Source organism: Coffea arabica, chromosome 6e (genome assembly GCF_036785885.1).
Source record: "Coffea arabica cultivar ET-39 chromosome 6e, Coffea Arabica ET-39 HiFi, whole genome shotgun sequence".
NCBI lineage: Eukaryota > Viridiplantae > Streptophyta > Magnoliopsida > Gentianales > Rubiaceae > Coffea > Coffea arabica.
This window is the reverse complement of record NC_092321.1, coordinates 51,144,485-51,161,110: the sequence shown is the minus strand read 5'-3', so window position 1 is coordinate 51,161,110 and position 16,626 is coordinate 51,144,485. Positions and strand designations below refer to the sequence as shown.

The window sequence follows — 16,626 nt, the reverse complement described above, 5'->3', positions numbered from 1 at the left end:
CATCTTATATCTTATAATAAGAAAAATGGTAACCGAGAGGAGAAGGGGAAAAAAAGCATACGCTTTACCTTGTTCGACCAGCAGCTGAAAAGCGTTCTTGATAATTTACAGATAGGGGGAAAAAATCTGAAGGCTCACTTGGAATATCATCCAGAGAAACAGTTGTGTATATAATCTACAAGAAAATGAACAAATTAATTTTCTTTCAAAAACACAAAGATCATATGAAAATTAAGCAAGCTCCAACATCCAGCATCATCTCCAAGCTTAAAAGATACATGACAAATCAGCAAACAGTATCAAAGACTTGATAAAATCAGATATGGCATTTAATTGGACCATTTTTCAAAGCTCCAACAAAACTTCAAGAACTAATAAGAAGACTCAGCATTCAACAGGCAATCAGGCAATGCACTTTAAAATTACTAAAAGGCATTCCACATTCAACTGGACTATGAAGTAAAACAAATATGAAAGAAAATGACTTTGGCCCCCACAAATAAGTTACCAAAATTTTGGTGTAAACATATTAGGGCATGTAAATATCATCAGAGAGAATATAGCATAGCATGTGAAACTTTTCCGTGCCTCAAGCTCGGGCTCAGACCTGAATTTGACAAGAGTTAAGCTAGGCCAACTTGCACACCAATTAGTACACCGATCAAAGATGCAATTGCCACAACTTTTCAAAGCCCAAGACAGAAGTACAAAATGCTCAAGTGATGTTGTTATTAGGAACCTGATAAGTTTATTAACTGAATAACAAATGCTGGATAAATATGTCACTAAAATCACCCCCTATTATGTCCAATCCAATCAACGAAAACCCAGGATCAGACCAAGCCATGTAGGATTCTATCGTTTCCACAGGTGCCTCCCACCCTTCAAGCATAGCAATTACTTCTACAAATTTTGACTAGGAAACCGCTATGATACCAACTTATTGATCCCAACTGCTTAAATCCATTTGTTCAGAGGCTGCACAGGTTGAAAGTCTTGAATCCGCTGTTATTGGTATTGTACTTGCTGGTTGAGTGAAAGTGGGACTTGGTAGAATTATATGGTACCCTTCTTTTCTGATAATTTAATTCTCTTGTCAATTCATTCATGCCCTCAAGCAAGGGTCTCTCATCCATTCAAAGAGATTTCCTAAACTTCAACCGTACTTGATCTCAATGCCTCACCTTCCTCCCTTGAATGCAACTAGGCAAACCGAACTAACAGCCGTTGGTCAGATCTAGCATAGATTGTACATGGACGGTTGTTGAAGTCAGCTATTTTCTGGTTTGGTGCATTGTGGAAGCCAAAGGAGTCAGGTCGACGAAGGCTTTTTTTTTTTATTAGCTCTTGGAGAACAGCACTTGCTGTAATCTTTCTTGTTTAATAGCTTCTACATTCCTTCCTTTACAAAGAAAGTTGTTTTAAAGCCACTAAGTGCACCTTCTCTGATGCCATTGACCATACAGGATCACTGAATCTTCTTCAACATCTTCTCATTCCCATTGAATTAATGCCTTTGACTTAGCTCATAGTGCCTATAAGGTCTTATATCACTCAAACATCACGTATACTGATCTGGGATACTTGGGTGTCAAACTAGGGAACTTCATCACTTGTTACATCTTTCCTTCCTCCAACTCTTTTCACTCCCTTCTCTCCCTCTTTTACTTTAATTTCTTGTTGCATCATGTTTCGCTGACAACATTTAAAGCTTATATTGCTGCCATCCTTTATCCAATTATTATACTATACCAAAACGTCCACTATTTAGGGTCTTTGAAGCCTCCAGCAAGAAATATATCTTGGAAAGGAGGATACAAGATTGACTGAAAACAACATACTAGTGTGGACAACAGTACATCCCCCAGATTAACACAATTTTCTCAAATGTCATGCTAATTTTTTTCATTTTGAACCCTAAACCCCATATTACCTTTAAATCAACATAGGCAACCAACATATTTTCCAGACCAAAGCCAAGCAGAAGTTCATTATCTGCCAAGTTTAATCAGAAACAACAGACATTAATTTATTCTTCATCACATGTAGATGATAAGGATGTACTCAAAATGCTTCACATCTTTTTCTTCCATGCCACAATTCCACCAAGTGCAACTGTCATTTATCATCAAATGCATGACACAGTAGGGAGGGGAAAAAAAAGAAAAGGATATAGAGACTGAGATGGCTAATTCAGGCCTAATTGTAAAACATATATTAGTATTTTAGATAGAGGATTTCATATCTTTTACCACTTATAGTTGTGAAGCTTTAGAAAATACCATATTAACTCCAAATCTCTGCATGAACAAGCAACCACAAATTTGTCAAAATGAAATACTTGATAAATTAGGGAGGGAGAGAGAGAGAGAGACAGACAGACAGACAGAGAGTGAGAGAGAGGGAGAAAAAGACAGAGATAGAGTCAAAGACAGACACAGAATGAGAGAGTAACAGACAGACAGACTCGTGGAGATCAGAGAAGGGTCCTACTCTGGAAATGATAACTACATTTTGCTCTATGTAGTTAGGTCCTATGTGACTCTACAGACAGTAACTATCACAATGAGAAAGCTAAGCATATGAAAGTTCAACAAAAAGAATATATATCAAGGCAGTCACAAACTCATCAATTACATAAGCTAGCTCACCTTTAATAAATAGGATAGCTAAGAAAAACAACAATACATTTGTTACAACTATTTAAATGGAAGAAATTATTGATGAACTTTGTCCCTTAAGGTACCAGCTCAATCAAGACAGAGAGATCAAGCAAGCCTGTATACAACCAAACCAGCAAAAGTATACATACAGTTTCTCCATCTGTCAGCGTGACAGCACCACTTGCTTGCCTTCCTATGTGACCTGTTTCAATCAATATCTGCAAAATCAAACCATAAACTCAATAGTTCCCAACAATCGGAAAAAGCATCAACTCGATGTTTATTCACTCTAAATTACCAACAAAAAAGAGGAATATTTACTTTAATAGACAATGTTTCATTCCAGGTTTCACATGATTAGTGATTCTTCTTGAGAGAAATTGCAGGGGAATGGTCCATTCCATCAAGTAAAAACTAGAGAAATTTGCACTCTGATTGTTGTCAGGTTGCACTGCCTGAGCAACTACCACTCCTTTCACAACATTTAAATGCTATGAAACAACTACGAGTATTATATTTCATTCACAATTTATATGATCATATGTGCTAGAAACAGTAAGTTACTTCAATGGTATTTTATATCTAATTGCATAATCAATAATAACAGGTAAGTTGCTATAAATTTTTCTTCAGTGTTTCTGAACCTTGGACTCTCATGCGGTAGAATTTTACTGAATTTGTTGTTGGTGTAAAGAAAAAAATACATGCCCACGTCATTGATACCACAATTATGTGAAAGCATTTTATATAAAGGATACTTGGATTCATTATTATTCAAGAATTGGGAACCTACTCAGTTCACTTGCCCCACTAATATATATTTCTGATTTCGCTCCTGAGTACTTCTAAGACACTTATAACACAAAATGTTTTGTCAATCCCCCATAAAGTGCCATTTTGGTAGGTAGTACAATCCATGTTGAATTTTGTTCCTCATGGTCTTGCAACTGTCACCCATTTGAGTTACAAGCATAGGAAACTTTGCATGCCAAACTTTTTTAACTCCCAAGGAGAATCTTTGTTAGGATTTCAAACTTCTATTATCATAAGAAACTCTTCGGAAAGGCAATTCAATTCTGCATATAATTTGCAATAGAAAAACAAATAATGACAGATACTAATCTACATATATCTCTCACACATGCCAGATCCAATATATTCTTTCGTAAGACTCTCAAGAAGCCATGAAATTTTAATTTCTCTCTAAACTGTGTCTCCCATTTCTCCTTGTCAAAAAATCATCTGAAAAATAGCTGCTTCACATTCCAACCATGCTGCAGTACACAAATAATTAAAACCAAAAGAACATTCATTTGAAAACTTTGCCATCTCCTCAGTTCTCACCAATTACATCTTAAAACAGCCTTAAACATCATCATACAACACATCTTTGAGAAAGAACCTAGGTTCTCTAGAACAGCATGAGACAATTATAAAAGCATCAAGGTCCGTGCTGCTTGGAGTTTAGAGCAAAATACAATACCTCAGGACACCTCATGACTTACAGATGCATATTCAATCTAGTAATACAATTCATGGACAATTCCTTTTTCTTCTTGAAAGAAGCCTTAGAAGAAAATTTTCTATAAAGATAGCATTTGTTTCCTTTAAAATAATTATCTCTGGAAATGATACTTTTCATTTTTATCCTTTTTATCATATTACTAATCTATGGCAAGAATAAAACGGGTGGTGCAAATAAAAAGTGTTAGGGTCAAAACCTGGCATAATGCCTTGCAAAAGAGTTGCTCTGCAACTAGAACTAGAGCCTGCTCTTAGGAAATGAAAGTCTGAACCAGCCAAACCATATCTTTAATAAAAAAAAAAGGACAAGAAATGCTGAACCGATGACCAAGAATTCATTCTATCTATTTCAGTTTATCCAATATCTTTGTGCATTATTGCTTATCAAGCGATAAACAAACACCATCCAGCATATAAGTCCAGGAAAACCAGCATATCAACAGGCTGTAATTTCAAACTATTTATCATGTAAAGGGTATCTGTGCTGATTACAGTATCACAATGTACTTTTTTTTTTTTGTGATGAATTTTCCCAAAGAATTTTATCAGAAACTGCAACCTACCTGTTTATCTAGCAATTGTAAGTAGTATGGACCGAGCATTTAAACACCATTGTACCTCAAGCATAAACAATTGTACATCACAATATTAGCATTTCAACACACAATACTAGAACGAATTAAAGAAGAAAAATAGACAGAGAGACTTGCATGTCGGTTGCCCACGGGGATTTTCACGGAGTAAGGCGCCGCGCCGCCACCTCTGGAGTCCAAACAAGCTGCAATCCATAACCTACCACTAGAATTTCCTCCCTTTCTTCTTTTTCTTGAACTTAGTAAGTGAAGCGGGAAAAAATGAGGATTTTTAGAGTGAATTTGCAGAGAACGAGCAGAAGAAGAAGCACATGAGCAGAGAAGAAGCTTGTATTTAGTCGAGGCTGGGAATTGTGGCGAAGATAAGCCATGGTAAAGAGGACAAGAAGCTAACATTTCTGAAGAAGTCTGCTGCCGCCGACGCCGCCGGCCGGACGGCAATCTCCGGCTGTGGGTTTGTTTGAGAGAGGGAGAAACCGGACAAACTTATCCGTTTTCGCAAAGTATGGCCATGTAGCCATTGATGCAGGGTTTTAAGTAATTTTGTTTAGTTTTTTATTAAGTGAATTGCACATTGTACCCTTGAACTTTAGGTGTAGTCACAACTTTACCCCTGAAACAACAAATATATCTATCTTTAATTCTTTATATTCATAACAACTTGGAATAATTTCATAAATCTCTCCTAAGAATTCTATCAATTTCATTAAGTTCCCTTAAAGTTTTAAAAATACACTTACCCCCTTGATTTGACACTGTTAGTAACCAAATCTTAACATAGGGTAAAAAAAAACTTAATAAATATCCTAAAATGCCTTCATATAATAAAGTTTAATTTAATCTTCTAAATAATTGTATAGTAATTTAGCACTATTACAAAAGAATAAGTGTCAAGTTTTTTATGCCCATATTTGTTATTTGATAATCAATTACAAGGATAGGCTACTTTTAATAGTGCTTTATTGGAGATAGAGTTTATTTTTTCCAACAAAGAAGGGGTAAGACTCAAGAAGGGAAGGAGGTAAAGAGATTTGAACCCAGAACCTCTGATGCTTAGGATTTCAGCCTTAGCCAAAGATTCTTTTTAAAATGGAGAAAAAAGTGTCACCATAATTTTTTGAAAAGTTTGTGAATTAGTTAAGTGGTGGAACTACTACAATTTAGTAATGATTTTGGACCAATTTATTTTTAGTTATTATTAATTTATTGTTGATTTTGATACCCAAAAAAATAAATAAAAAAAGCTGCAAAAGAATTATAAGATATTCAAATTTATCAAAAAAAATATTACTAGTTCGGCATTTAATCATGATGGAGGCTAGGGATTGATGATACTGAGATTTTGCTGACAAAATATAAGAGTAATGAATAAAAAGAGAAATTATAAAATGAATTATAAAACCCATCCTTTGTATAAATATAGCAAAATAGCAAATAAAGGAGTTTCATTAGAATGTTAAGGTTAATATTGTTATTTTAATATCGCCACTGCTCTTTTTCCTCCGTCTCTCTCTAATGTTGCCGCCGCTGGCTGCCTCAACCTCTCCTCTTTTTTCCCCCTCTCTCTCTCTCTCTCTCTCTCTCTCTCTCTCTCTTTCTCACCTCCTTTCCTCATCATCCTCCTCTCTTCTTCTCTCTTCCCTTCTCCCCTTCCCCCACCACCCTATCTCTCCCCCCCTCACCACTTCCCCCTCCACCACCCTCGCAACAGCTGGTTATGCAATTTAATAGTTTGGGTTAGTGGTTTGTGCAGCTACTTAGGGTCAAAACTATTAATATCCACTATGATAATGTACAAAAATCTATACTGTTTTACTTTTTTGTTACAGACGCTTCAAAATTTGTCCATATTTTTTTGTGAACTACTTATGTGTTTTGCTTAATAATGGATGCTATCTAAATTTGGCAATGGAAACCTAGATGTTTAAGAATAGTTTAAGAACGTGTAGATTAGGTAGACGATGCCACAATCAAGGTGACTACTTGACTAGCCAAAACTAAACTACTTAATTACCCAAACTAATGAACTAATTAAGGCCCAACTTAAACAAAAACTAGTCGATTTATTCAACTAACCTAAAAGGCCCAAACGAATCCAATAGATTTGTTTTGTTTTTCTCCTCACTATCTCTATTATTGTGTCTTTTTCTCTTTAGTAGGAATACTATTACATTAATTTTATATGTTCTTTCTTTTTGTTCTGAGACAATGTGCTCTTTTTGGTATATTCTCCATGTTTATTCTTCTCTTTTATGAAGTGCCTACAATGCTAAAACCTCCGTGTTTATAATTTAAATAATATATTTTTGCATCTTATAGTTTCATGCATCTTGGTGGCTATGTGACAGCCCCACCTTCCCCTAAAACGAACCAAAAGGGTTAGCGGACTGCCTGCCCAACTCTCGTCAGGACTAACGGTTCAGTTTAGAGCGATCTAATACGTTCCGAAACATACAAACGCGCGTAAACAAGTCAAAATGTCAAAATAAAAAAAAATGAAACCGGAGTCGGCCATGAATGGTAACCAACACGTCAAAACCCAACCAAACATCAAGCAAATATTTACATGTTGCAATTAAGCATAGACAATCCAAAGTGGCATACAAAAGTTATTCAAAAGTGGATACATGTACGGTTTGCCAAATCAAAAGAGAAACGGACCCAAAAGTACATTTAGGGTTTCAATCAAGGAGCTATACAAAAGATATGTCCATCTAGCTCAATTCGGCAACCAACTATCAAATCCAGTCCAAAAGTATTTATTTTCCTGTAAGGAAAACAAAAGGGAATAGAGTGAGTTTACGCCCAGTGAGATAATACCACTCAAGCAACCAAGTTCATATAAGCATCAAGTTTTTCATTTCAATTCATAAAAAGTAAGCAAAGGCACACATCAATAGTGGTGATAAAAGGATACGAGCGGCTCTCAAGAGCCTTTTTCCTCGTTTGCATTCTTGATCGGATCTCATTGACCCTCCGTCAATGTTTAAGAGTAACCAACCGTAGGCTCCACTTTACTTCCATTCCTTCCACCCAACATACCCCTACTAGGCCCGAACTCCAAACAGTAGAAATTTGGTAATACTCGAGTATACCGGAATCAAGAGTCTCACTACTACAAGATTCCATATAACAGTCCCCATGACTCGTCAATTTTCACGACCAAACCCTCGCCGGCTCGATCCAATCGACTACCAATGGGGTTGAGCTCAGTCGTATCAGTAATGGTCGTTGGATACTCGTCCAAGCGACACCAAATTCATGAACCAATTCAGTATTTCATGTATCATTCAATCAATACAGTAAAACAGTAGACAGTCATATGAGATACCAAATGGGTGAGGGCGATCAAGTACACCCTCACTCAATCAATTTCAACGGAGCAAATAAGCCTTCAAGGCATCAAGTTCACATATACCAAAGCCACATTGTAAACAACAAGTGAGTAGTACACTCACCACTCAAGCAAATGATATTTCATGCACTTCCGCCTAAGAGCGTTTTGGACCACCGTCACGTCCTAAAACATTCAAATAAGCACAATAAGACTCGATTACCGGTCATAAACCAAGTCCAAATACCACCAAAATAGGGCTCCATAAGAATACGTAAGCACTAGAGTAAACCAGGAAAATCCGGAAATGGAATTAAGCTCTAACCCAAAAAATAGATTTTGACATCATTTTGCGGTTTTGGTACCATTGGCACTACGATTATCGGATGGAGGTGCAACATACGCCGTTTCGAAGCTAAGAGATAGGGCTACAATGTTGAAGAAGGTTACTCTGCCCAGTTTCAAGTGTAACCAGGTCAAAAATGCAAGATACTAAACCAAAACCGCAAAAACAGGTTCACAAACCGCATTCTGGTTCAAACATCATAAGTCAGGCTACCTAAGTCCAAATCAAGTGATTCCAAAGCCATCCGAAAGCTAAAATACAAGGTTACAATTCATCAGAAGGCACCAACAACCAAATCAAAAGTATTCCCAACCAAATTAACCAATTACAGATGCAATTATCAAATTCGGGTAAAACCAGGGCAGCAGGGGTATTTCAGTCTTTTCTCAAGTTACGTTGCTCCGATTGACCTAAAATTTTGTAGGCATCTCTAAAATATCATTCCCTACAACTTTCATGTTTTAACCCAATGCCAATTCGGCCTCTAACTATGAGGTACTGTGCCGGGCAGAATGTAAAATAATGAAACCCTAACTTTCCAAATTTCTTTCCAAAACAGAAATTTCCTGCAATTAACCACCACATACACCTTCTAGCTTCATTCTAGAGCATTTCCAATCATCATACATAGCCACACCATGATAATCATATGAAAACATAAAATCATCAATAATTATAAAACTTCACCAAATTCAACCAAAATCAAGATATAATCCATAAAATTCCCTCTTAGGCTACCACAAATCATGAATTAAACATCATTAGATAGAGGAGAGGGGTTCCTTCACTACTCACCTTAGTAATACAAGAGAGGGAGCAACTAATCCCTTTAGCCTTCCAAGCAACTCCACTACACACCTCACAATCACTAAGTGAAGGGGTTTTATGGAACAAATGCAAGATCAAATGGTTGATTTGTTGAATTTGAGCAAGATGGAAGCCAGTATTTGAAGAGCTTTACCCTTTCTTTTTGCTTGAAGTGGCCGGCCAAGAAGAAGAAGAAAATGGTGAATTTTTGGTAATTTTTTTGATTTATTTAGTCAAATGGTAAAAGGTGAATAGTAGTAATAAAGTACAACCAATCTCTAAGTGACACTTGTCACTTCATTAAATGCATAGCTATCACTTTGTTTCCTCTCACACCAATCCACTTGGGTAACCTCTACTTATCTCTTAGCACCCGATAATTTAAACCCAGTGTCCAAAACTTAACCTAGTTGACCGAATTTTTCCGAACTTTTCGCCTTAGTGGGTCCCACGTCCGGTATACGCTCTTAATTTCTCAAAATCTACCAATACTAGAAAAAATCATCTAAAAACTATATTTACCCATAAAAATTATCTAGAAACTTTCCTAATAAAGAAAATGCAGAAAAACATGCCATTGAATATAATAAAACCTAGAAAAGGGAAAAATTACGAGTTCTCACAGGCTACTTTCTTTTGTAACATAGATTTGAAAAAATGACTTAATGTGTTATCTAACTCCAAATATTGTACCATTGGATTTTATTACCACTACAAGAAAATTTGCCTTCACTGGCACCCATATGATGGCACTTTTCTTGAAGTGCTGGTAAAAAATTGCTTAAATGGCACTTACTATTTTGCTTCAATTTGGTAGTAAACAAAACTACATTGTTTTAAGGAGATTAGGCAATTCCTACCACGTGTTGCATGGTAGTAAGAGATTTGTGCCCACCCATTTGCATAAAAATTGTATGCCATATTGCTATAGTTGATATATCGAGATTAGTAATATAATTTTACAAATAAGAAAGGACAAGAAAATTCTTAGTAATATTCAATCTTGTTGGATACATTGTTATTTTCATATATGAAAAATAAATGTGCAAAATTTGTAGAATAGTACACCTGATTAATAATTTATTTATGGTTTATGTTGTTAATATGCATAATAAAGACAAAAGATTGGCAGTATGAATTAGTAAAATGTGGAAGTCAAAATTTAGCTATTGGTGAGAGTGCAATCTATAACCAAATAAAGTTAGATAGCTGATGTTGCAGTGGTAAGGTAGTAAGCAATCCATTACATTTTTTAGACATTAAGAAAATGGAAATTTTCTTGAGACTCCTGAGAGTAAACTTAGCTAGTGGGATATTAAGATAAAATGGAATTTAAGGACACCTAGTATGAATTCAAACTTAGTGTTTTCACTCTTAAACTCCCTTAATTTCTGTCCCCTAGGGTTTTCACCTCTATAAATGTTCACATTAGTCTTGTACTACCATGCTTGAAACTCTCATCTAGTTTTCAGGTTTGGAAAGCATCAGCAATGAATCCTACTAGACTTGAAACTTCGAATGGAGATTTGTCAGCAATTACTTTCATGGTGAGGAGGCATGACTCTGTGATCGAAAAGTAGGCAAACACTTTCTCACAGTCTTCAAAATACAAAATAGGTGGTTAAAATTAAATCATTGGAAAATCAATGTTTTCAGACTCGGACCGGGAGTCGACTCGGCCGAGATCAGGGGGTCAGTGGTCAATGGGTTCGACCGGGAGTCGATAAACGGTCGAACCGGATGACGTCATAAATACGTCATATATATATATATATTTCCTTACAAATCAAGTTTACAAAATATAACCAAAGAGTCCAATCATCCAAATTTATATCTAATTCACCAAACAATTCACTAAATTCATCCAAACTCACAAAATTTACAAAGTAGAAATCCAATACATATTTAATCCTTAACAAATAGCAATTCACATAAGACAACAAGTTCATGTTCAATCCTTGATAAATATCAATTCAAATAAAGCAACATGTTTAATTTCTAAAGTAAAGAATTATCTAAGCCATTCTTCATCTTCATCTTTATCATCCTTATCTCCAATTTCATAACTTTCCAAGTTGATATCATCAAGATCATCCTCATCATCAAGTTGCACAATATTTGTGTCTTTCTTACCTAAAAATAATTTAAATACTCATAAATAAAAATATTAAAAAATAGACAAGAACTAAAAAGAAACTTAGATAAAATTAGCAAATATAATCTTACTTGATTGAGAGGGTCCATCTTCACCAGTTTTGAGAAATTCTTCTTCAATCATTTCTTCTAACTCATCATAATCAAGCTCTCCTTCTTGCTCCTCATCAACTATCCAAAATTCAACTTTATCAATAGTTTCATAATCCACCGGATCATAAGACCTCTTTTTATATGAAAGCCTACAATGAAAAAAAGATGAAAAATTAGAAGTAAGAAATTTTTAAAAATTAATAAATTTACAAAAGAAAGTAAGAATAGGTAATAGTAATTTCATACCTATGCTTCAAACGTAAATTATAATGAATATAAACAAAATCATTCAATCTTTGAAATGTGGAGAAGATCATCATACTCAAGTCTATTCCTCTTTTTGGTATGGATGCGTTCAAATACACTCCAATTACGTTCACATCCCGAGGAAGAAGAAGTTTGACTCAAGAGTTTAATTGCCAACTTCTGTAAATGTGGAGCATCATTACCAAATAATCTGCACCACTCATCTATATTAGTAAAACACAATTAGTACTCTTTTTAAAGAAAAACAACAAAAATAATTCTTATCAATTAATGTAATAAATGTAAAATTAAAATTAGGCATACCTGGACGGGCAGTCTTGTAAGTATTTTGGGCAAATTGAAATCCAAAACTTTGGTCCTTGACCTAAACATTGATATTTCATCTATCATGTATTGAAGTCCATCCATTTTCAACTTTTGCATGACTTCTAAAACACTTTTCATGATTTCAGGCATGTGACAAGAGCTGTCTCTATCATATTGGAAGGCTGGATTCAACCAAAACGCAGCCGCATGACGATCTTTTTTCAACATATTATCCCATCTCCTATCTATTATATCAATGTATGGGCTGTAAATTTTTTTTTTTTCTTAAACAGCTCTTTAATGCCACTAACAACTCTCCACATGCTTTCATATATATAACCCAATGAAGGTTTTTCATCGAAATCACAAATACGCAACAAGCGCATAATTGGACCCATAATTCTCACAATAATCAAAGAATTATTCCAAAACTTGTCATCAAGAACAATTTGTTTGACTTCTTTACCTTTTTCATTTTTCAACTCTTTTTTGTATGCACTAGAAGTCACTAAAGCCTCGAAATGCTGTTTCAAATCATGAAGATTTTTTAAAGCAATGAAATTAGTACCAAATCGAGTTTCAGCAGGACGAAGAATCTCTCTCCAACCAGGCCTTTTTCTTAACCAATTAAAAATCCACTTCCGATTATGAACATACACAGTGACTCTTGAAGCAAGAGTAATGATATCTTTTACATGAGTCATTTCTCCAATATCTTTCATAATTAAATTCAAGCAATGTGCTGCACAAGGAGACCAACTAATTATCGAATATTTTTCAGAAAGTAATCGGCCAGCAGCTTTATAATTACTTGCATTGCCTGTGACCATATGAACAACATTACTAGGTCCAACAATCTCAATAATTTCAGAAAATAGATTACACAAATATTCAACATTAGACTCAAAATCTGAAGCATCAACATATTTGATAAATGAAATTCCACTAGGACAATAGACCAGAAAATTGATCAAACTTCTTTGCCTATTATCCTTCCAACCGTCACCCATAATTGTGCAAGCAAATTCAGCCCATTTACTACGCAAATTCTCAACAATTAATTCAACTTGTTTCTTTGCATCTTTCAACGAATTTACTCTTAAAGCATGATAACTAGGTTCTTGATAACCATGACCCATACTTGCTATTTTTCCAATTACTTGTTGATAATAAGGAGAATTACAAGCATTCATTGGAATATATGCATCATAAAACCACAAAACTATAGCCATGTCTGTATCATGCCATCTCTCTTTACTTCGCATACAAGACTTGATGCTCGGTTGAGAATGATCAAGAGATTTACCTGTCATATAAGATTCAATGCCATGTTGTGCCTTTATTTTTCCCTTATTCTCACCCGCATTAGTTTGAGTTGCCTTTTTTTTTGGATGAGGAATTTCTTGAACATCATCACCTTCAAATCCTGTTACACTTCAGCCAAATGGATTCCCAATTTCAAATATTCTTTTTTTCTCTTTTGCTTTTTGAACATTTTCGTTCAGTGAAGCTTCCATCAACAAACGAACATCATCCGGCACATTTTTGCATGGAGTAACATTACCCTTGACTTTTGCTAAATGATGTTTCATTCGATTAATACCTCCCCCTCTAAAAGTATTATTGCACCATTGACAAATTAAAATTTTTCTGCCTTCTAAATCTTGTCCTTCTATAGCATGTCTCCAAGCTATATCAGTTTTTTGCCTATAATTTTCGGAACTTGACTTTGATGCTGACTCATTTGTTGGTGTGGATTGTGAATCACTACCTTCCATTATCCTTTATTAAAATGAATTGGAGAAAATATTAAGTAAATTAAAAAAAAAACCTCAATCCAAAGCCATTGGGTTGCCTTTTTTTTTTCTCTCTCTTATTATGCCTTCACATTTAGGAGTAAATATAATGCAAGTAATTATCAACCAATTTTCATGCACGCCAATTATAAATATAAGGCAGACTATAATTAATCACAATGCACTTTTAAATCAAGCAGGAATAACACACTTTTAAATCACAATACTATTTAAGATATAAAAGGTTATGTAACCTACACTTTTCTTTCTTTAAGAAAAAATATGACCAAAATGTAGACAAGCTATAGCTCAAAATGTAGTTGTTCATGCAAGGCAGGCTCCCAAAGATAGTAAATCTTGAATCTCACAAAATTTTTTTCATAAGGATCAATTCTGCCAGCCGTATAGTAAAATAGCCATTCCAAATATTATACATATATAAAGGTCCTTCAATAGAAGGACATCTATCTAGTTAAAATCATAATGCTATCTAGACTTGTGTACTTAATTTGGATCGTGATAAACCTGGAGGCTAACTCAATTGGATTTCTTTTTTCTTGTAAAAAACTTCTCAAGCTCATACACTTTCTTTCCTTTTTTTTCATTGGGTTTCTTGCTAAATTGTGGGCAGCAAAGGTGTTAGACAATGAAACAAAGACTTTTTCATTTAGACAATGAAACAAAGACTTTTTCATTAACTTAATTAGATATGATCAATTGGCCTGACCTATATCAAATTATCAATAGAAAGCCCGTGTGATTACTATGACCAATGGGCCTGAACTATCAGTAGAAAGCCCGTGTGATTACTATAGGCAAATTGTAGAGGTAATAAGAGCTCCTTGCAACTTTAATTAAGCATAGTGCTTTCTCTAGCTACCACTACTAAACCTGTTTTACCTTTTCTTTGGTCTTGACAGAAACATCAGTGTTCAATTTATTAATGATTCTTTAGTTTCAGGCCACTCCTAGTTTTTGAATACCAACAATCCTTTTAAAAATTTTCTGCAATTTTAGTCCAAACCATGCTTATCTAATATATATGGAAGTGGCCTACCTTGTCGGATCAGAAAGTATAGCATATGCCTCACCAATTATTTTGAATAGCCTGTCAGCATCTTCATGAACCTTTTCAACTATGTCCTTCAATGATCTTGCCCCATCATCCCCGCCGTCACTCCTTACCAAGTACTGGCCAGCATATGTTAGCACAAAAAGTTAGCAAATGAATGAAAATACTAATCCTCCAACCAATATGCAGCCAAAGAAAAAACATAATGACTTGAAGACCTTGTCTAGATGATGCTTAAGAGCAGCCTTTCGATATGCCTTCTTGATGTCAGATTCCGAATCAGATGCTTTAATTCCCCTGTGAGTGAAGAGTTTTAACCAGTTGGTAGTGGCGCTGTAGCGATGACGAACTTGTACAGGAGTTAGGGTTACACGAGAAAAGGGAAGACGGAAGAGTGAAGATGAGAAGAGAATTAGAGAAATCAGAAAGAGATAGTTTGGTAACTTTGTTGATTTTGCTATTTTTTCAGATTTTTTTTACCTCTATTTTCCTTATTTAGTCGGTCAATGTGTCAAAGTCAAGAATTAAAAAAAAAATTAGGCAAAAAATTGAAAAATTAGGTTTAATACATTGTACCGGGTCACCGGTCAAACCTGATTTTTGACCGGGTTTTACCGGTTTATTAATCACTGAGTTTTTATTCAGGATCGGACCGGCTACCTTTCCGATTTCCGGTTCGACCGGCCGGTCTGATCCGAGCCTGAAAACACAGTGAAAAATATGTGTATGCAATTAATTACCTTCACTCTTGTGAATAAACTGCTTCCATGAACACTTTGGGAAAGCACCATATATGACATAGGCATTTATTTTTGTTGCACTATTTGTGGCTAGAACTTTTTGTAGGACCAAAGAGAACTAGAGGAAACAAACGTGGAAGCATCAAGTTAGATGCATGCATTTGTTATAGTAAAATGAAGCATATATCCAACCACATTTTCTTTTTGGTACAAAAACATCTTAATGAAATGGAGCAAAGATATACCATTGCACATCAATAAACTTTGTTGTAATCAAGTATCAAGATTAGTAGATGTTATGTCTCTACTAAGGATGGCATCTGTAATTCATTTCAAACACTTCAAACCACTAAAAGTTTTCTTTAGTTGTATTTGTATACTACTGAGTTGAAATTCAAGCATTATAGTCTAAAAAATCATTGCTTAGAATAATTTGTATTAGCTTCTTGGAGTCGAATTCATAAACAATTATCCAAAAGGCAAAACACCAATCCAGCATCATGAAAAGGCAGGACAAAATGATGACCATGACTCAATTGATTCTACAAATATATGCGTTATGAATCAGCATAAAAGGCCAAACAATGAGATCAATTCTTTTTTAAACCATTTCTATCAAATGAGAAAGTATTACAATATTTAGAGAAAAGGGGGAATAGTATGACCACTCCTCTCTCCCACTCCTCTAGAAAAGGGGGAAAGAATAAAAAAAACTAGAAAAGAAAAGATCCTGAGAAAAGTAAAATAATTATTACCTGGCACTCAATTAAAGTACCTCGAAATTTGAACCAAGTCATTAATAATCACAACATAACAACCATTTGGATTATCTTTAGCCTCACAATTCTTTTATGGGTTAATTCCACTTTGTCCCCCCAAACTTTGGACGATTATCCACTTAAGTCCCTAAACTTCAAAATGGGACACTTAA

At 34.9% G+C, this 16,626-nt stretch overlaps 2 protein-coding genes across 9 annotated transcripts in view; both read right to left on the bottom strand.

Annotated features, from left to right (window-relative positions):
* The window catches only part of LOC113697532 (probable polyribonucleotide nucleotidyltransferase 1, chloroplastic), a 31,778-nt gene extending 26,484 nt beyond the window's left edge, over window positions 1-5,294 (bottom strand). For 6 of the 7 annotated variants that reach the window (XR_011817137.1, XR_011817138.1, XR_011817142.1 and 3 more), the window contains exons 1-3: window positions 4,898-5,294; window positions 2,813-2,881; window positions 69-175 (exon numbers count right to left, since the gene is read on the bottom strand). Coding sequence is in view for 1 of the 7 variants with exons in the window: in XM_072055796.1 (XP_071911897.1) it covers window positions 69-175; window positions 2,813-2,881; window positions 4,898-5,176 (455 nt within the window). In the remaining 6 variants the exon portion in view is untranslated. The remainder of the gene's footprint in view (window positions 1-68; window positions 176-2,812; window positions 2,882-4,897) is intronic. The other variant, XR_011817139.1, reaches the window with a different exon arrangement.
* Window positions 5,295-11,212: 5,918 nt separating this feature from the next.
* On the bottom strand, window positions 11,213-15,402 carry LOC140009184 (uncharacterized). 2 transcript variants are annotated; one of them, XM_072054079.1, is made up of 5 exons: window positions 15,174-15,402; window positions 12,085-15,074; window positions 11,761-11,971; window positions 11,494-11,663; window positions 11,213-11,400 (listed from the first exon to the last, which is right to left on the bottom strand). In XM_072054079.1, exons 3-5 carry the CDS (start codon window positions 11,832-11,834, stop codon window positions 11,279-11,281), a joined length of 366 nt encoding a protein of 121 aa, XP_071910180.1. In that variant the 5' UTR covers window positions 11,835-11,971; window positions 12,085-15,074; window positions 15,174-15,402; the 3' UTR covers window positions 11,213-11,278. Both variants share the same exon structure in this region; 1 of them encodes a protein (XP_071910180.1).
* Between the last annotated feature and the right edge of the window lie 1,224 nt (window positions 15,403-16,626).